Source organism: Lingula anatina, chromosome 6 (assembly GCF_051362555.1).
Source record: "Lingula anatina isolate TDL-2025a chromosome 6, LinAna3.0, whole genome shotgun sequence".
NCBI lineage: Eukaryota > Metazoa > Brachiopoda > Lingulata > Lingulida > Lingulidae > Lingula > Lingula anatina.
Window position 1 is genome coordinate 23,008,221 of NC_141772.1, and position 22,213 is coordinate 23,030,433.

The window sequence follows — 22,213 nt, forward strand, 5'->3', positions numbered from 1 at the left end:
TTTCCCAGCGAAATTATTTTTTTCTACATAAATTCAAACATTCTATCAATGTACAATAGTCTCTAAAGAGGCAATTAAAAATTTAATATCAGAGCTTTCTTCTCACTAAGTTACAAGACACTTTGTTCAAACTATCATCTTAACTTGAAGGACAGATGGGCATAAAACTAAGCCATACTTAATGACATCGTACATATAATAAAAACTGGATTATCTTGTAGCACACTGTCAGTTTGTCTTCTGGAAGCTTTAATTTCTATTTAGCATTAAATGTTTATGAACATTTTGCATTATTCTGGCTGAATAATAGAGGCAGGGGTTTCATTATATGTAATCCACTTAGGTTAAGTGTGCAAGGCAATAACACTAAAGCCTTGCTAGCAATATTAAGTTATTTTCTTTCATTATAATAACTGCACTGCGTAAGGTTTTGAAATTTGAAGGAATTTAAATTGGACATGTTAATTACTAATTGATTTACAGAGATACCTGCCATTTGTAAACCTACTATTCTTTAGAGTTTAATTACTTTAATTTTTAATTTTTGTTATGACAGACAAAAACTGAAACATGTTAAGTTGGAAGACTTTGAAGTTCTCTTTCAAAACATTCCTTTTCTGTTATCATTAAAACCTTTTTAGGATCCAAGATAAAAAAAACTTCTATGAAGCAATCATCTTTATTCCAGTGTTAACACTTGTCTTGAAATATATACAAGTTCATATAAATCTGTTCTGAAATATATCACCTATTTGATTCCACATACATTTCAATTTCGGAGCCAGATTATTTTTATCCATTATACAGGCCATAACCATCACAAGGTGTGCCCTTACATGGATAAAATAAATATTCACCATTGTGTTAGCTCTGCTTTGGAATGTGCCGGGTGTGACAATGTTTTTTGTTTTTTGCTGGCCCACATACATAAGGGAAGCTTGGCCAAACTTTTAATTTGGATGGAAAAATATCCACCCTGAACCATAATTTGACTTGGGCTAATCAGTTCTCAAGCATATGTAAGTTAACAGTAAAAAGATTTACTTTCTTACCCCCCCCCCTTTCTTTTTGAAATTGCTATAAAGACCTGGTATGTATTAAAAAAATTCACAGATAAAAGGTCACTCCACTCTGGTATTAAAAAGCTTGCTTTTTCCCACCCTGACTGCTAAATGTTACAATATGTGAGGACAATATCACAAAGATGTTGCAAAAAAGTTACAAGCTTTGACAAAAAGACCCAGTCATTAAAAATTAACGTCAGCTTCTACCTGCAGTAATTGATCAAAATTATCAGGATGACTGATTACATTGACTGGGGCACCTGCTCGTTAAGTGTACAAAGATGAAGCCATTACCAGTAACTGACTCTAATGCCTATTTAAACAAAAACAGTACCACCTAACTGCAGATCAGGCACGTTAATGTATCCAGGCTACTCGAAATATCGCTTTCATTATGTGAAATGGCATAATAATTCACGGTTGATGACAAAGTCCCAAGCGTGACTTATGGAAATTGTATCCTTTATGGTTAGCTTTCTGCTGGTGATTCCCTTCTAGCATCTGAGTTTCTATAACTAATTGTCTCCCTGCTTTTAAGCACTACATTCAATACATTTGCCTGATAGGATGTCTTAATCATTTATTGTTCTTTTATAAATGCAAAATCATAAGCAACTTAATTCTGTTCCTTCATTCTTAATTCATGTGGTGCGTGGATGGTTAAATTTTATGCTACACTGGTTACCAATCCAGCAAAAAATTTTATTTTACAATGTAAGAAAATGGAATGCATTATACAAGAAACCAATATTATCATTATCATCATCATCATCATTATTATTATTATTATTATGAAACTATAAATAATTCATTATAGCTGAAACCCTAGTCCAAATGCAACTCTCTGGAAAGCAAATCTAGTTGCTCGTTGGAAACTCTACATACTCCTTTACATGTACATGTCTATCTGCAATGTACCTTTGGCCTCAAATAACCTCTTGAATGCAATCCTAAGATTAATGAGGTACAAAAATAACTTAGAAACCCACTGGGACAGAGACATATTGTGCCCACCATGACTGAAATAGTTACCTTGGCTATACATTAAATTCATATGTCTATTTTGTATAAGGTTGTTTCATGGTATATTTTCCAAGCATCATTTTGCCATATTTTGCAATGTCAGAAGTCATCGGATGCACTGATGTACATTATTTTCATTTTAACAAAGCCCCTTATTATCATTTAGATTAACTATTATATAGAAAACTATCAATAAAGAATTGGTTGAATTCTGATCCACAATACTTTGATAAAGTCTTTTACACTCAGCAAATAGAGATTAAAATTTAAAGAAAAATTCTAGGTGTAACACCCCTGCAGACAAGATTCTAGTATACACTTCAAAAGAATGAGTTCACTTTCCTGACTATGTGAATTTCTCTCTTAATTCATTCAAAATAACTCAAAGATATTTCTTGATGGAACATATTTTGGCAACATTAAAAAAAGGCAATCCCAAAGTTCTGAAATAGTAAGGTTTATGATAAAAAGTATGTTACTGTGAAAGGCTAGGATGCTGACACTTGAAAAAAAATTAAAATATTAGAAAAAGCAAAGTGTCTGAAATTTGTGATAATTACCATATATGACCTTAAGTTAGGGTGAGAGAAGTCGTCAAGATTCCTACCATTAGTTATGGATGAGAGTATCGTGATGTCCCGTGTATGGACGCGACTTACTGGGCCAGTCTTTGGGTATATGGAGCAAACAGACATTGCACGCTGATGACAAAAACAAGACATTTGGTGCATGCCGGTTTAGCGGTAACACCCCTGTACCATATAGCAGATATGTTCACAGTGCATTTATATCTATTTTGGGTGCTTTAAATGTGTTGTTGCTTATACATACACATAAATCATACAGAGAGAGAGAGAGAGAGAGAGAGAGAGAGAGAGAGACGAATAAACAAGCAAAAGAAGAAAAGTAACAAAGGGAGAAACAAATAAAAATGAATTTATTTTTGGAAGGATTCTAAAAAGTTCTAATCACACAAGATAATTCCTGAACCATGCATCAAAAAGTGAATTTTCTACATCAACAATCTGCCTTGAAATCCAAGCTTCAGAGAACATGACAAGAACAAAGAGTTCCCACACCCCCTGGGTAACCTCCTTATCAAGGTGTATAGAGAACAATCCTGGTATGCTTTATTAGAAGAATGCTTAATGTAATCTGATATCTTAATTGTGATGAATATGAATAACAGCGTAATATAATATCTCTAATCAAAGGTAAAATTTAAAATTATATCTTTAGTTGCAGCAGGTGTCTCCATCATGTTAAGACATTCATTTTAAAATATAATACGTGAAGACTCATATTTTTTGCCATTTTAAGGCCCTCCAAGGCAGAAAAGTTGATATCTATTTTCATCATGTAACTGAATTGATATGAAGCAAGTAACATGATTAGGAGTTGCTTTAGGCCAAAGAAAAGTACCACTGTTTTTGGAAAAATCACATGCTTACAGATTAATCTTTATTGTAAATGTAACCGATCATCCATGATTAAACATAATGAGTAAAATAAGTCAATGTTTCATGAAAATGTGGATGTAATTGCCCATAAAAACAACAGGTAGTTCATGTTACAGGATGGAGTAGTAGCCCCACTGGCTTGCATTAGAACCCTCTGTCTTTGAAGTACACCTAGAGCAATGGATGAAATTGTAAGGAGTCTTCAATTTCCACCATGGGATTCTCGGTTTGAGAACCATCATTCAAATCCATCATGACAAATGTGACAATATCTTGAGGTTAAAAAGGCATTATTTCTATTCGATAAATCATACAGACATCAAGAATTACAGATATACTCAATTGCCTGTTATGATGATTATTGTATTAACAAACTTGCTCAGATTACAGATCCTCTATGTGAAACTCTTTTTGGATAAAAGTTATACTTGGTGAGAGAAAAATGTTTTTGTTGTACACCTCACAATGCAGCTCATCCAAACACAATGCAGCACATCCAGGCACAACTAGCACATTTGACAAGAAGGCTGCTTGTTCTGCTAGCTACTAGGTTGCCCATGCAAAATTTTGAAAATAATAGAATTTTCCCTTTACTTCCTCCTCTACAAGTTAAAGAAAATGTTTTTTGCTCTTCTGAAAGCTAAAAGAATTATAATGATAACAACGAAATCAAACCATTTATACTTTTAACAATCAAGTGAATATCCATTACCTTAGATAAAGAGCAGAAAAACTCATGAAAACTAGTAAGTCTTGGCACACATTCTATACACATCACTGCGCCACATACACAAAACATATAACCTCAAAATAATTGTTTGTACCATGGTAGCTGTTCCCATAGTTCCAATGACTCAGGACAGACCAACATAACCATGACAACCAAGACTAACTGTAACAACCAATCAGGACAGAGGGGGAAATGAACCAAATTGGTCATTAATAACAACATGACATCTCCCATAATGAAGCCAAGACAGCATATCAAACCAGTGAATAATATCACGCAAAAAACGTGAAACAAAATTTAGTTTCTGACACAATATATTTTGCTTGCCACTTGCTCTTTTTTTGAACCAAATACTTTGTTCTTCTCAGAAGTAAAGGATTTTCTGTGTAGTAAAATATGATAATTGATATTTTATTTCTTTTGAACAACAAATTCCTTCATGCCATGACTACTATCCTAATTTTCTTTCAAATCCAATGTTTTGCAACTTGTCTTTCTTTTCTTTCCTTTTTTTTACAGATTTTTAATGTGATGTGGCACTTTAAAAATCTGAATATTTACATATATTTTCAGCTCTCAAGACAAGGTTGCTGAAGGAAAGAATATCTGGGGGTCCAGAAAACTCCATATAAATCACCAAACATCCTCTCAATGACAGCAGACGACAATTTGAAATTAACAAAATTTAGGTAACGGGACAGCAACTCATCATTGGCAATAATTTCATAATGAGATCATACACATGAGTCAGGGGTAATGATAGAAATCGGCAGACATCAAAGGGTTCCGTATTATCCCTGTAACTGTGTCAATTTGCGACAGAATTGGTGTCTGGATCAGAACCCACCGCCTCGTCTGCCACTGACATGAGAAGTCTATTGCAAGCAGACAATGTTCCCCAAATACTTTCTGTACACATACCATATCAAATTTGACTAAAGAAAATTAGTAACTGTGGAACATTTTTCTCACATTTTAAAAAAAGATATGACATCATTTTTAATATTCTGCTTTTCTTGCTGTAAAAAAAATATTATTACAGTGAAATGTGATCACAAAAATTCCTCTGCCCATTTATTTATGCTGAACCCATCATCAGCCTTGTCAGCTCTCCTAATTTACATATTCAACAATTTTTGACATTAATTCTGTTTGTTTTTGATGTCTGATCTCATCAGCATCACTGAAAAATGTAATGTCAGATGTGCATAATTAAATGTAATCAGCATTGTCAGGAATGAAGTCATCACAAGGGCCACACAAGAATGATCATACAAGAACTAAAACAAGAAAAACCAAGAACCGAAACCATGATTTCCAGTGAGTCAACATCTCCATTTCTAATTGAAAAGATTTAGACTTTAAATGACAGGCATATCAAATTAAATTATCATAGAAAATCAGATTTCACAGAGAAGCAGGATGAGGGGTTCTTCACCCTGTCAAATCAACTGTACAATTTGCATCAAATAAAAAACAAAAATCTGGGACTATACGTCGAATAAATATGGAAAGGCTTCTTCTAAAGCTCTCAGAATCTGGAGACAAAAGCTTATTTCTGTACCCATAAATAGGTTTGCTATAGCTGGTATCTCAAGGGAAAGTTAATTTTGCATGTCCAGAGATACTGTAAGATTACCATCTTGCTTTAGTTATAACCCAAGACATGATCTCTCTATGGGTCTGTTTTAATGCAGGGTTGCCTGCAGTTTAGTTAGTTAAAAGGGGCAAATATTTTTATGAAAACCACCATCTGGCACTATTAAGATGAAAAATTACAAAAGAGAAATAAATAAATAAATAAATAAATAAATAAATAAATAAATAAATAAATAAATATGGTAATCTGTGAATGTTTAGTTTACAAAGCATGGTAAATAAATATCATAATTCCATCATTTCCAAACCATGTACATACAGTGCGTAACTGTCAGTTAGATATAAAGTGTGAGTCGGCTTTATATCTGGTTACTCTTGTTTACATCACAACTTCCTCTCAGGTAACACAGCAACCTATCTTTTTACATCTCACCTGACCAGGTGAGTTATCTATTCATAGTCAATCATCATCCCGAGACTCATAGGTCCCAAGAAACAATTTCTGATAAATTTTCTATTTCTAAATGAAACCCACTCGGGGTGACTTTCCCTAGTTCAGCTTATTTCTTATTCTTAGAAGTTTCTGATTAAGTGAGATATTTCCACATTTTAAATCCTCTCTCACTAAGTGACTTAAATTCAAGTTGTTCTTTCATTACACGACCAATCAAACTCAAACAATCATTCATTTGATCTCTGGCCCTTTACGTGATTCATTAATTAACGTCACGGCTGAGCACGTGAAAGACACGGTGGAGAGATGATGAGGGTTTAATAAGCAAGACATCTGCCATGTACTTCAATGTCGTCTTCCATGCTGTGACGATAGATACCAGACTAATTTTTCATCAGGTTCTAGCTTTTTTTAACCTGTTAAGAGCACTTCAGTTCCAATAGATGGTGTTTGCTATTCTACTTGATGTAATTTTGTCTTAGTTTAATGTTATGAAACATCTGTCATAAATCTGTTTTTAAGTTTTCTAATAATGCAAATTCCTTGCTTGCTGATTCTTAATGCAACAAAATTCCTTTCTTGGTAAATTCATAACAATCTTCACTGAAAGAGAAACATTATCTCACAGAAACAATCATTATATAAACACAGCATCTTTATATGAAATCATTTTCATAAAGAAAAATGTCAAGTCTCCTGAAATGAAAGGACATTCATTCCAAATACAAGAAGCAGTGAAAAACAAAGTCATAAAATAAAGAAATTACAATATTAGTCATTCCATTGATTAATTTCAAAGGGAAAGGGGCAAGTTATCTGCATGCAATTAAATGCTCTATGGCATGGATTTTGCCTATATAAACTTTTCTCATACTGAACATTGCATTTCACAGGGTTTTTTTTACCAGTATTCTTATCATCCAATTTAAACCAAAATCTATTACCATTTTTTCCATTATCAGGTCACAATTTGGAATTTCTTTGTTCTTTTTTTCATAAATGATGAAGTATTCAGCTTTAATTATGGCAAATATACTTTAGTCATAAAATGATTATCACGATAAAAGACTGGAAAATGAGGTAAGGGTCCTCTTAGATATTTAAAAAATGCAAGTTGGCTAAAATTCTTAGCATTCTTTGCTAAGTCAACAATCTACTTAAATCATTTTATAAAATTTGAAACCAGACCCAGGGTTGGGGGGCTGTGAGTTTGGCCTTGGGGGGAAAAATGGACACTTCCCCTACCTTAAGGATCTGGTCATGTAGTAGTAGCCCCATCCTGTCTGCCGGACCCCCCTTGGTCACCCTGGAAACCACCAGACCACCACTGGCTCCACCTTCAGGCTAGAAAATAGAATAATCATAGTCACTGTTTGATTTTTTTTATGTGTGTTCCTTTATTCAATCATTCATGTACTTGCATAGATAAATATTTTGATATTTACTTAGTAATTTGGTAGGTGTTTGTTTGTACGTTTGTACATCCATTCATTCATGTGCTGATTTTTCTTTCATTCATTTATTCCTTTTATCACTTATTTATCAATATATGCAATTTTATCTCTATCACTTTTAAATTGTAAAAATCAGTCCCAAATTAAAATTCAGGTTGACTGTTCATTTACAAATCAGAAACTCAAATAATGATGCATATTTTCAGAGTTTTCGCATGTAAATGAATTTATAACATGTCCCTTTCCAAATAAATAACTGATTTGTCAAAAACTGTAGAAACCACTGGTCACGAAAACTTGCAATACGAGATCATGTCTGTCAAAGTGCTCACCACAAAACATTCATCAGATATCAGAATTTTTAATAAAAGACAGAACAAAGGAAATCTGATTCGTGTTTATTACTGGGTCTCTTCTGCACAGATCAAAAAAGGCCATATGTCAATTGCAATTAAGACTAGAACAATGAAACAACATCTCCCCAATTCATTAAGTCTCTGCTCTTAGTTGTCGCAATACAAGAAATACAATCCTCCGGGTCATTATCTTGTAGTTAATTGGTCAGCTTAATCAGACATCAATATCAGAGTGGTCAGTGATTAAAGCCGTGTTCACACTGGATAAAAACTGACAGACTCATCAGGTGTAGAACTGGTTCAGTCAATACCAACTATGTCCAGAAGAGAAAATTTTACACATGTTAAACAAATATTCTAAGACTATCCATTTTTTCACTATTTATTTTACTCTGAATGATGATAAATCAGTAATAATCAATATTATGCCTGTGTTTCTTGCTTCAGACCAACTCACCTTACTTTATTAAAGTGGACTACTAATAATTTAATTTATCTTGACCTAAAGTAGACCAATTTTTATCAAAAACATGAGACATTGTCGGGCTTGAGATTTTTGATGACCCCTGCCCCTGGTCAGCTTATTGCAGTTCAATTTACAATCCAAAATACACTTTGAGAAGAGATGGAAGTCTTTAATAAAATCCTGAAAGTGCAAGCATTGAAGGAGAGCAGTTTTATGGGGGGGGGGGGGGGGAGGGGGGGGCGGGGGGGAGGGGGGCAGGAGGCACAAAACAACACCTTAATATTAGGATTCAGGATAAATGAGGAATATTTCCATCTCTTCTTGAGTAAGCAGACCAGGACTCTTCATCTTCACATAAACCTGCCTTAGACCAATCCAGAGCCAATCTAGAGTGTCCACTGTAAATGTGGTCACAGCGGTCAGTTATTAAATATGCATTAGTAATAAGCATTTAATGGACTGAAGACTGGACAATAGTTATCAGTCACTGTCAGCTTTCCTGGGGATTTTTTTTCTTCATTTCTCATCAAATAAAAAACTGATATGTTTCTCTGTTACTTTGATTTTGCAAGACAAGGCTATCAAATTGAAACTCTGCCTTCATCTTATTGTCTTTTGTCTTTAACATTATTATATATTTTTTAGAAAATATTTTTTTATGTCAAGATTTTTACAATCCTCTGCAGGGTTATGTTTTAACCTTTGAATTGTTGGTTGGTAAATTATCTCAAAATGCAGGGGCAGAGACTGTCTTATGGGTCTTCCGGAAGACAGTCAGATTTTAAAGTTTACATTGACGGGTATCTTTTTTTTCTGTTGGAAGACCATCAAAAATGGAGGATGGATCAACAAAAATTATTTGGAATACTGTCAGAAAATATCTCTGGATCTGCTCCTGAAATGATATGAATGGAATAGATATAAGAAATGGGCTTACTTTGGATTGACTAGATATTGGTGGTGATTATTAATTAATTAACTAATTAATTAGTTAATTAATTAATCAACTAATAGGCTGCCTTCCTTCAATACTTTTCTAGATAGCTGTTGTTATTTTCAATGGGGGAATCAATATTTTTTTCATGTGCAATTCTTTTATTCATACATGTAACAGTAACAGATTGTGTTCACATGATTTATGCCCAAGTTCCGTAATTCATGGCCTGCAACTTCTGGAAATCTTTCAGACAACTGACCACACCTGTGAGGGTTGTGTCCACCACTGAGGTCACTTACAGATGCTGCCCAGTGTCCACTCAAATGGTGACTTAATTGAGTCTGGGGCATCTGATTCATGGAATTCAGGTATTCTATTTGCCTTCTTTGTATTCTAGCTAATACTATTTCTAATGGGCTGTTCTCTCGTCTGTGATTTAATAAAAAACAGAACACGTCTACAGTCATACTATGGTGTCTTAGTACATGGCGTGCATAACAACACATTGGTAACATTATGTGGTCAATCCAATTTACATTTGGACACTGGTATTGTCAGCCAATTGTCTCGTGGGTGACCACCACACTCTGTCCACTGTTCTCACACAGAGAGTTCACGACATGGTGTCTATGTACACGTAATATGTGGTGACATTGTTTACGTCATATCGTTGTATGGATGTCTGCCGTGGACAGATGGGAATACATATGTAGTCAGCAGGAGACTGGAATAACAATGACTGCCAGGTGTTTCAGGTTTACTGTGTCATGGCACAGACTACCGGGAGTTTCAGTTTCACTGTGCAGTGGCATCATCGTTGTGTAGAGAATTGTATCTTCTTTCTTGCAATTTTTTTTATTTTTTCTGTTCTTGTATTCTGTGTTATTTGCACAAAAAGTATTTCAGGGAACTGCCACAATGTTTTGACTATTGTATTTAAAACAGAGCTCAATTAACATTTTAACTTTCAGTACTGGCTATTAAATATAAGGAATATTCAAAATCAAGAAATAAGAAAAAAGTTTTTTGATTTTAGAACATTATTTTACAAAATACTTGTGCATGTTTTTATTCCTGTTTATTTCCTAAACATAGAAGGATATTTTTAAACACTGTCATTGATCGCATTCACGAGTTGAGCCAGGCTTTACAAATCCTGGGGACTAAATATGGCGGTCGTACATGAAAGAAAAACTGCCTAATCTTTTAATAGTCTCTCCGCCTCTCACACGCCTCTCCACACGTCGTCCCTGCGGAGGGACAGTCATTAAATCTCGGCTCCATTGGGACGACACATGGGGAGGCGTGTGAGAGGCGGAGAGACTTTTAAAAGATTAGGCGGTTTTTCTTTCATGTACGTCTGCCATATTTAGTCCCCAGGATTTGTAAAGCCTGGCTCAACTCGTTGTGAATGCGATCATTGTCTCCGTGACACTTCACAAGACGATGTACTTTTGTCACCTAGAAGTTGCGACATTCTGCGACACTGCAACACCATCACCCCAACACCTTGTCATATGGCATTTCACTAATCAGGTCAAATGTCACCAAACTTTGTTTTCCTTTCTAATTGTGATCCCTGCTTAACCAGATAAACTCTGTGAAAATCAACTTAACAGCAATCAGTGAGATGCCTTTAATTGGATTACTTGTATAATATGATATTTTAATCGGTTTTAAATGGTTCCCCCAATCTTGGTGATGTATGTGTCTTTAAGACGGGACATATGGGCCCACGGAAAAGAAAACTGAAGAGTGTAAAGATTGGTGTTGTGAGAAAGTAAATCATCACAAGTTTGGATTTTCCCCTGTGTTTTAACATATAGACAAGTATCTTAATGGAGATTTGATTGCCAAAAGTATCTTAATGGAGATTTGATTGCCAAATTTTTCTCTGATGAAAAAGAACTATAGGCTAACATTAGGTATATGTACCGTGGTTACTTTCAATTGTCTGAAGGCTGAATTCGAGTTAAATGTGTGGGCAGACAACAAGAGGACTTTTATCAAGTGACTGTGCTGACCTCTCCTCTCCTAACCTAACCAGAGGTCCTTCTTTTTCAAAATGTGAAAAATGTCAATTTTATTTTGAACAATAAATTGAACAATTTTAAACAATAAGCAATATTTCAAAGAGCACAAAATCTTCTCAAAACCAAAATACAAAATATAAAATTATATATAGTACTCATTCATAAATCCTAAATGAATGTGATGCTTTTTTCTTTGTCTCGTGTGGCAGAAATAATATCCCATATATCCCTTCGTTAAAGGCCATTTCGGATCACAGAAAATCAATGGGAAAAACAGTCCAAACCTCTAATCAAATCAGTGTTAATTCCTTTTACTCTTAAAGGTATACTGTGATGAAAAAACGGGTTAAAACTATCCATTAGGTGCCCAAAAGTCATTTTTGAGTAATGAAAAAAAGTTCTTACGTTTATTTAGTTTTTAAAGCCGATTTTATGCAGGTGTGAATTTAGTTTATGATACTCCCGCGTGGTGGCGCTTTGAGGCGAGTGACGTCACTTGCGTCGAGGCTCAGAAAGCCATATCCGATTCAGCTATCCGCTTGCCAGCAGTGCAAACTAAAAGCGATACACGAAACTGATTACTACATGATCATTTATAAATTCAAACTTTTGAAGATAGATACACAAAAGAAGATGAATTCCCTACGTGGTTATCATTTATTAACCAACAAAATACACCAAAACTATGTTAACAGTAAAGGTTTGGAATCAGGGCAGCGAACATAGTTTTTCACACATGCCCATCTGTCGCGTCGGCTGAACGTTCTTATCCCGACTGATAAGAGAAAGTTCCCTTATAATGCAGGTGTGACAGCTAACATTATTTTTCACACCCGTGCAGTTTACCGGTGTCATTCCGGGAGAGCCAGGTCAGTGGACAAAAGGCCAAAGATATCGGACTGATAGCATCAGACACTACTTTTCACACCTCTGCAACTTACCTCGCTACTTCCGCCTTACACGTGATCAGTGCAGCAGTATGTCGAGTAAAAATTTGAGTCCACTATCATGTTAATATTAAAGTTTTCACTAATATAACCAGAAAATTCGACAACGTAATTCTGCTACGAACTTTTTTTGGGCTCTAGAAGCTGCTCTCTTCTTCCTTTCGACGGCCGCATCATGCACACATCCTACAGGTAAGACTCTCGTCGGCAGCGCTCTGGCATTTACTGTCGCATTTTGGTACTCCAAAAAATCGAATATACTGGGTACAGCATCATCTTTTAGTTTTCTCCGTGCTTTTCCACCGCACAGGTCACGTACGAAGCATTCCGGCTCGACGTGGTCGCTACAGATCCTCGCGTGTTTTGACACTGTGCTGGGATTTTTTAACTTCAGAGAATTGAGCCAAATTTTACGTTTTGCGGCATCCGCAGGCAGGATATAATAGCAGATGTCTTTCTTATCGTTACCTACATTACAGCACTCGGGAGCAACACAACTTTGCAGCATTTTGTTTTTCTGACACCTAGATGTTTAGTCACCTACTGCATAGTATATACTATTACTAGTACAGCTGTGGGAAGCTACTACCCAGGTTACGTCACTAGAAACTGACCAATCAGAATTTTCCCATCTAAATCTCATCTTTTCTCTCTAAAACTTAAAAAGAACAACTTTTTGACGTGGATTTATAGTTTTTATACTGTAAAAAAAGCAGTGAACGCTATGTGTTCCTAGAGCGCAGTAGGCCTTTAAGCCACACTCATGCTGAAAGGCAATGAGATTAAATGAGAGACAAAATTAAATCACAAATTATTCAGATTTGCTGTCAGTGTTTACCACTGCCCAATGAATAAGCCTGGTCAGTAGATATGAATGTATGGTCAGCCTCAAAGATTGGTCATCTTATACATTGTCCAGTTGTAAAGGTTGACCAGACATTTAAGCTGGAAAGTGTAAATGACAGTGTAGTATGACAAATTTCTCTCAGATCATTGAATCACAAATATTTTCCCCTCGTTTAATTCTCACACTGTCCTTTGTTTGATGTTGTGCAAATTCACAAAAACCAACAAAAACCACTCAGACTCTTTTTGAGGTACTAGAATAGCTCCAATTTTGTGTAGAAAGGGAAGAGTTTACACTGAATTTATGACCATAAAGTAACCTCAGTCATAATTATTTGTGAATTCATCAGACAAACTATTTTCTCCAATCAAACGTCTTAAATACTTCTTCTCCAGTAATAAAAGAATTAAATTAAATTAAATTGTTTTTTTAATTAATTGAACATTTGGCATAAAAATAACATAATGCAATGGAATCCTAGGTAAAAAAAAAACTAAAAGCTTTCCAACAGGAGCCTACAGCCAAGCTTTGACTGTTTCGTCAGGATGGTCTCTTTGAGGCCCAAATTCTTCTCCACAATTTTTCTCTAGGCTTTGGCTGTTTTTAAATATCTTCCAGAAGGTCTAGCTCTTTTAGGCCATAATTCTTGTCCATTATTTTTCTCTAGGCTTTGAATGTGTATCTTTCAGAGGGCCTAGCTCTTTCAGGGCTTAATTTTTTTTCTAATTCTTCACCACATACCCCCTTCAGAAATGACATCCTACATCATTGTAGGCAATAATCAATATGTCATTATAACAGCATTACTGTTCCACTTTAATGTGTAAGAATTCGATTAAGAAAAATCTTCACCTGAGGAAATCTCATATGATGACTTATCAGATGTTAGGACTTAAAGGTAAAACTTACATCCAACTCTGCCACCTGTTTCACTATTCAGGCTAAAACTTTCCTCACAAATCAATACAATTGCTTCTAATATCATGTCTAAATATTTTTGTTTGTAATAAGACTGGATGGATCAGCATCATAACACTTAACAATCACAGCTTATATACGTATGCACAGTCCACATGGGGGGGGGCTGTTGTAAGGGCCTTTTTATTAGCATTATAGATCTTATACCATGATTTATCTGATTTTTTTTTAATCAACTGATAAAACTTTTACTATAAGTATCACATGCTTTTATCATCTTTACATTTGTCTTTACATTCATCAATTATGTATAATTTCACAAAAGTCAGCTAGATTGGTTATAACATCAACTTGGCCAGATTGACCCCATCATAAAGACCATACTTTGAGGATGTATTATCATCTATTATGTAGTGGTTTAAGGCAGATTACCTCTGATTAGCTATAACAATAGTTGTTGATGTTTATGCCCTAATACTTGACCACCAGCTTGATCAACTGACCTGCGCCACCTGTTAGTGTTTGTGAACTTAATTAAGTGTTTTGTTCTGGTGATCATGTAGGTAATGAGTTACATAAATACTAGTAAGTATTTCACAATATAACAAGGAGAAAGAGGTTGTAGAGAAAGATTAGGGGTCTTCCATTTTTATTATTATCATTTTCACAAGCCGACTAACCATAGGCATGCATAAACTTACTGTGAATCCACCCATCAAGTTGAATCCCAGTGAACGATTCTTCCTCTCCAATATTACTGTAATATTTTCCTCTGTTGGCTGAAATATGGAATCATGGAAAATACTCAGAAACATCATAACAATTCATTATCATATTTTGCTACATGTAATTTCCTTTACCTTTTTTCCAAAGCTCTAAAAAAGGTAAAAGTAGTGAAAAATACAAGGAATAAAAAAAGTGTAATGAAATTGTTTTCTTATAAATATTATTTTTACAGGTAGAAATGGCAAGACATCCTTTTACAAATGAATAAAACATCTTTTGAAATAGAGAATATCACTATAAAAGTAACATTTGTATGTCTAATATATAGCTATAGATTACAGATAAAAATAGCATTAAATATTAAATCAACCAAATATTGTCTCCCTTTTTACCCCAGTGAGAATTCAAACTTTAAACAGAGAATCATTCTCCATTTGTTGAAATAGTAACTGAATATCCTTGCTATGTATTTGAACCAAATATTAGCAAATCATTATTATCTTGTTTTACCTTTTGTTTATCCATTCTGAATAAACAATATTGGCAACTTTATTTTCAAGGGCAAACATAAAACAGGAATTACTTAATTTACAGTAAAATTGTCACTTTGAAAGCATTTATTGTAAGGCAGTGATATATTAAAACATTTGAAATAGACAAATTCTAAGCTCTGAATCCTGTTTTTTTTAACACAGTCTAGAGATTTTATTTTTTGGTTGCAGACATATCAGCCATTACATAATATGACTGAAAAATCAATACATGTAATAAGCAAGACATTTTGTTAACACCACTTCATAAATCAAAAGTAATGGTCAGTTGTGGCGCACGGTATTGAATTCTGTAAACCCATGGAATTCAATTCCAAGACAAATGTTTGCAAATTAGCCAGTCCAGCTAAAGCGTTTCTACATAATCAATAAACATTGGTGATCAGTATGGAGAATAAGGATGTAAATCTAGCCACGACTAAATTCATCCTTTTCACAAAGGAAAGTATGTTCGCTATCTCTTGTTGTATTATTACACAATTCCTACAAGATACAAATTAATTAGCTTTTGGAAAAAAACACCTGTATCCCCTTTTCTCAAATGCTGAATAATCTTCATGAAAAACAAAGAAAAAAAACAGAGGTAGGTGATTATATGACACTCATATTAACAAGGGTGATAAATTCTCTCTCTCTTTCTCTCTCTTTCTCTCCTTTCAATATCCCCCTAAAATACATACATACACTGTACATGCATGCATCCATACATTAAAAAAACAAAAACAAAAGATGGGTATTTGTATGACACTCATAAAACAAGGGTGATCAATAATCTCTCTCTCTCTCTCTCTCTCTCTCTCTCTCTCTCTCTCTTTCACACACACACACACACACACACACACACTACTACGTACAGCATAAACATATCCTTGAAAAACAAAAACACCACAGCTAGAGAGTCAGGTGGTGATATGACACTGATAATGAGATAACGGTGATAAATTCCTCTCAATTACACCATAATTATGGCAACAGACAGCCAACAAATCAAGTTTCACTGCCTTGTGTTAACTCAGGACAAAAACAAAAAATTAGAAGGGACTTAGAAGTATTGTTTTTACATTATATGTTTCTCTTACTCCTAAGGGAAGAAACATTAGCTAGATTCAGATCAGCCTGTGAATTTTTTTCTGTGGCTTCTGCAATTACTTTAAGAAAATTACAAAAAATGAGGGAAGGGATTTTTTGTAAGGTATGAAAATTAGTTCTGTTCATACATGTTCTTTGTTTTTATATTTTGTTCTTCTTCTCCCTCGAGATTAAAGAACTCCAGCAATATAAAAATGAATCCTAAATGACAGAAATGCAGAGGGTGATAAGAACCAAACTGTCAAGATGCACTGAGAACTTGTTCAATCATGGTCAGCCAGTTGGTTCTCTGTCTCACACATAAAGATATATGTCCAATATTCTTCGATCATTTTATTCTTCTAACATCAATTTTCTCTCGTCCACATTGAATCTTTTCTAAGTAATGCACATACAGATGTTCTTTTTTATAGTTTTAAATATAAAATTATTCAACTAATGAAAAATTATGTTTACATTAATGTCTTAAAATACCCTCTAACCTTTGGTTATATTTTATATCTACTCCTTTTTTATTTTATATGTGTCTTTTGATAAAGACAATTACTGTCGATCCAAGCTGACAAATCTGTCAATTAATATCCCTGTTAATTACAGTACCGGTATCTGATTATGAGGAACTTCAATGTTTCTATCTTGGTGGTTTGTGTATGCTGTGTGTAAGCCCCTGTTACCACCCTAGCACAAAAAAGCATGCATTAGAACTCTTTTTATTACTGTTTCACATATGCTATAGATGTATATAAATGTATATCAAATATATATATATATATATATATGTGTGTGCGTGCGTGCATGCATGCATGCCCACAAGGGGAAGGGCAAACTTTGAATTAATATCATTATAGAAGGTCTCACCTGTAAGCATGACAGACTGTAAGTTGATAAAGATGACAGCTGACTTTTGCAATCCACTAATCTCTTCTGAAAGTGTTCCACCTGGAATTTCAACTCGGTATGCAGCTCTGCAATCTGGCCAAGTAGCATCTTTTCTCGTTTGCCGTAATTTGTCGTAAGTTTTCGCAGCTGGTTTTTTGCAGAACGAAGCTCCAATTCTTGACTGGTCACATGATTTCGTAATGCCTGTATGCAGTCGTGATTTTCTGAATTCTTTGGCATCAGGGGCAGTTGGCATCCCTTCTGGCAAAATCCTTGAGGGCGAAACGAGCACCATGTGGATTCGTGTTCCTCCAATGCATTTAAACTCACCATAGTTTCACAGCCCTGGTTTCTACACTGTATTGGTCTCCACCTACATTCTTTCATATGCCTCTGTAAAGATGACAGTTTCATTCTCTCCTGGCAACCTCTGGTGAAATATTCACAAGAAACTTCCATGTGTCTTGTATTGTATTGTACCATCTATGAGGCACTGATATACTTATACAACAGTTCCCTACTTTCTATATTCTCCTAAAATCCTTTTAAAAAGAGACCCTCTATAATAAATTTCCAAAAAAAAAAAAAAAAAAAAATCTGCTGATAATCTTCTCCCACGTTGCTCAACTTTGTAGAAATGTCAAGTTCCCTGGTATTTTTAAGGGTATCAATCCTGTGGAAAAAAAAGCGCAAACCGATTATGTATGTAAAAAAAAAATAAATAAACATCAACAACAAAAGTTGAGATTATAAGAAAAAATATAAAAGAGAAATGCAGACATGTGCACCGCTGTCTTCCGAAGCACTTTTCAGTTCTTTGCACCGACGTTTCACTTTAAACTAAAATTACTCGGAATACGCTGTTGGCCAATACTGCGTCCTTGTTAATGAACATCCGATATAGCCTACGAGCGTCCCTTAAAACGCAACAACTGTCACCGTCAGCTCACCAGATATGCAATGTTCAACAAACAAACAAACACAGCAACGTGTAACAAACAAGCCTAGCAACAGCCTCCCACTGTCGATGCCTGAAACTGGAAATATATTTCTGCCCCGTAATATTATTGTGTTCATTATTCTACTATTCTACGAAGTCACTGTCCGCCTATCGCTGCCTCCGAGGAACGCGGCAATTACAGATAATCTCCTTACTGCTCCGCGTGCTGGCTGTTTGACTGGGAATCGATCCATGAATTCTCAGAAAATGACGGGGAAGCTGTTATCACCATGATGAAATAGGACGTTACGCTCGAGCCATGTGCTCCGCCGTGAACATGGATTCGAGGCTAATTGGTTCACGAGACTCCCCTCCCCCCCCCCTACACACACACACACACACACACACACAAACACCGCTCTGAGCCCTGTCATGATGTGGTTGGTATTTAATTTTTAAGATTAATTGAGGGTAGGATCTGGTGAACAAAGATATTAAAAGAGGTTCCCTCTAACTGTCGGATCTAGGATTTTACTGGAGGGGCAACTGGATAGGGAAAAATTGTCGAGCGAATCAAATATAAAACAGGACATTCAAAAAATCAATGAGTCGTGTAGGTCTGGGGTACATGGATGAAAGACATATACAAAGATCATTTGTTTTTTATCTCGTTTCTCTGGTAAAACTTTTTCATGTGAGAAGAGAAAAAGGGGTAGGCCTACCGCCTTGGCACCCCCCCTCCTCGGACCACCTCTCTCCCTCTCTCTCTCTCTCTCTCACACACACACACACACACACACACACACACACACACACAGTGCGTCCACACATACTCAATGGATAGCAGTCCCACCGATTGTTCCGATGCGGAGCAGTGTTTTCCAATATTTAGTCCGGTGTAGTTAGGCCCTACAACTTGTCGCGTTGTCTCAAAATCACTGCTGGATCAAGGAGACAGTGAAGATCCTTTTTCTGTCACCGATTTGTATATTTGTTGCTTATTGTTACCAACTTAACTCAATTTCGAGAGGAGAAATATTGCATATTTTTCGACGGGTTATTAGAACTAATTTCGTTAGTGCTTGCGCTAGTCAATGTTTCATTTGCGTGTCTCAGCACCTTCGGTTTTTTCTTTTTCTTGAAATCATGATGCTTGAAAACTGTAACTGACAGTAATAAAATTATTGAATTGATCAATAGCTGTCATTTTTTTTAATTAAGCATCTTTTATCATAATAAGAGGACTGATTCCCTTCACCGACAATTGATCCAATCTTTAAGGCCAAAAATTTTAGTCTTATTCTACCCAAAAAAACCACTAGCTATAGAAGTTTTATAATAACTTGGACGATTTAAATGTCCAAGATGATAACAAAGACGTAAATAATGCCTCAGACTAAAAGTTAAGTAGACTGTCATGGATTTACTTTGCATTCAAGTAGACCATTTTTTTAGTCTTATAGATTAAGGACAATTTTCCAACTTGAGTTTTATTTATATATTCATTCATTTATTTTATCAAAAAAGGGGGATTCATCTTGATAGGTCATAGCTACCTTTAATTTATGCTTTGATGACTACATGAATTGGGTAAAAGCTGATCATTAGAAAACGCCCCCTTTTATCAGTCTGACCAAGCAGAAGAAGTCACGACACCAAATAATTGAATAACACCCCATTCTCATAGATTAGATCGACCTACATTGGATCGACCTAACTCCCTGGGGGTTCACGCTAAATAGCTGTCAGCCGGGCGGACACGAAAGTTAATTACCCCTTAAAGCTTGTAGTAGGCGGGGACGGACACTTAAGGGGGATTATCTGACAGTAATCTAGTGAGACTCCCCGCGGTGATAGATCGATCTAAAAGTTGTGAGAACAGAGCCTAAGTCACCGCTTGCTCATTTCATTGGCGACACGGCAGTGGTGCGTCGGCACCATCAAAGGACAGAATAAAGTTGATAAACAGGTTAAGCAGCTGGCCGATACGTAACAGTGGTATATAACAAAGGTTGATTTAAGCTCCGTTATTGTATTAACAGTGGACAAGAAATCTTTGAATCTGAAGACCTGTTCAAGTGCCTTTGGTCTACTCAGTGTGATTAACGTCATGCCTGATCGGGGCCAAGTATGATCCAGCACAGCACGAACTTGGATAATGACGATCGACAATCGTGGAACGCTGTGATTACAATTGATGGTTCTGAAAACCATTTGCTCGTTTTAACATTTAGCTAATTATAAAAACACCTGGACAGTTAGGTGTACATTCAACATCCAAGGCGTTTAGAAGGATCGTGTTTAGTTTAAAAACTCCTAATGTTATGCTTTTGCTATTATCTATATTCATGCCACTATCATGAGCGATTGTAGGAACAGTTTTGTAATGGGCAATAAATACCATCTTTATTGATATTATTATTATTATTATTACTTTATCTTTTCTTCTGTTCTGGGTAAAGCGCCTATTATCTTTACGACGACGTGCGTTTTTGTTCATATTATACAAAAAGAACCACCGAAGATAAGAATCGTAAGTTTCGAGTCCATATATAGCAACAGATTCTTTAACTCCCCCCCCCCCCCCCCCCCCCCCCCCCCCCCCCCCCCCCCCCCCCCCCCCCCCCCAAGAGTAACAACTGTAGAGAATTTACGGTGGGGTCCCTTGCAAGATATGTAATAAAATTAGACAACGAAATAACAAAATGAGAAATTTGCCATTTACTAGTATTACATGGGAAGTATGCCATGTTTTAGGAATACAAACTTCCATTAATCTTTTATTAAGATGAATATATCAAAAATGAAAATAATGTGTAGGGGTTCATAACGCCTAGAAAGACGGGGCAAAATTATTTAAAAATTCAACATATTGTTTCAAACGTGTGCAATCGGTAATGCTGGGCTAAAAGGGGAAGTCACTGAAACTGCAATCAAGTCCTTTTCGCCGACTACCACATGCCCAGTATACGACACAATGGAGCGGTTTAAGTGAGAATTGTGCTTGGTGTGACAAGTCGCTCAACAAACGCATTTTTCCTGGACAAGTGATGTTATGGCACAGAGTTGATTCTAACGATTTTTTTCATTGTGACAGGCCAGTTTAACTTATTTCCCCCTCCCCTCTTGGTATCTTAGTCAACCAATGCGGAGCCCTCACTTTGTGAGTACAATAAAACAAACTCTGCACAAAATGGATATTTTTTCATATTTATTTTCAGTATATAACTCAAAGAACATATCTTTCACAATGCATTCCCCGGAAGACCTTTTCTTAGGTTACACCATTCGGCATATTTCTGAGAAATTTGAAAAAAAAAATTCACACTGAAAAACCTTCAAATACATGGATACATCCACTAAACCTCACTGGTCAGGAAAAGCCATTTAAAAAGATAAACATCCCTTCTTTGTATTACGAGAAAAAAAACTATTTTACATTGTTCAATGATAAAAATAACATCTTACAAAAAGAAAACATGTTTGCATAAAAACTGTCTGCACAATTTTGGTCCAACCTAAGCTTTACCACATAATTATCACAACTGACTTTTAAATGATAAATATCTGATAAAAAATATCAAATCATCTACATGTCTATGGACAGTAAGAACTGTTGACATGGGCTATATAAGAAAATAGGAATACTGCTACAGACAAACACGTAGGAAAAAATATTCTTTAAGAATGTAATGTGTATCAGGATATGCATGTAAAATTATTTGATTTTACAATTACAA

General features: G+C 35.4%; 1 protein-coding gene across 1 annotated transcript in view; it reads right to left on the bottom strand.

Moving 5' to 3' along the window:
• The window catches only part of LOC106163365 (E3 ubiquitin-protein ligase PDZRN3), a 152,378-nt gene extending 134,278 nt beyond the window's left edge, over positions 1-18,100 (bottom strand). The window contains exons 1-3 of the mRNA XM_087015656.1: positions 17,513-18,100; positions 14,990-15,067; positions 7,576-7,674 (exon numbers count right to left, since the gene is read on the bottom strand). Of these exons, the coding sequence (XP_086871782.1) occupies positions 7,576-7,674; positions 14,990-15,067; positions 17,513-18,016 (681 nt within the window). The 5' untranslated portion in view covers positions 18,017-18,100. The remainder of the gene's footprint in view (positions 1-7,575; positions 7,675-14,989; positions 15,068-17,512) is intronic.
• Positions 18,101-22,213: the final 4,113 nt, after the last annotated feature.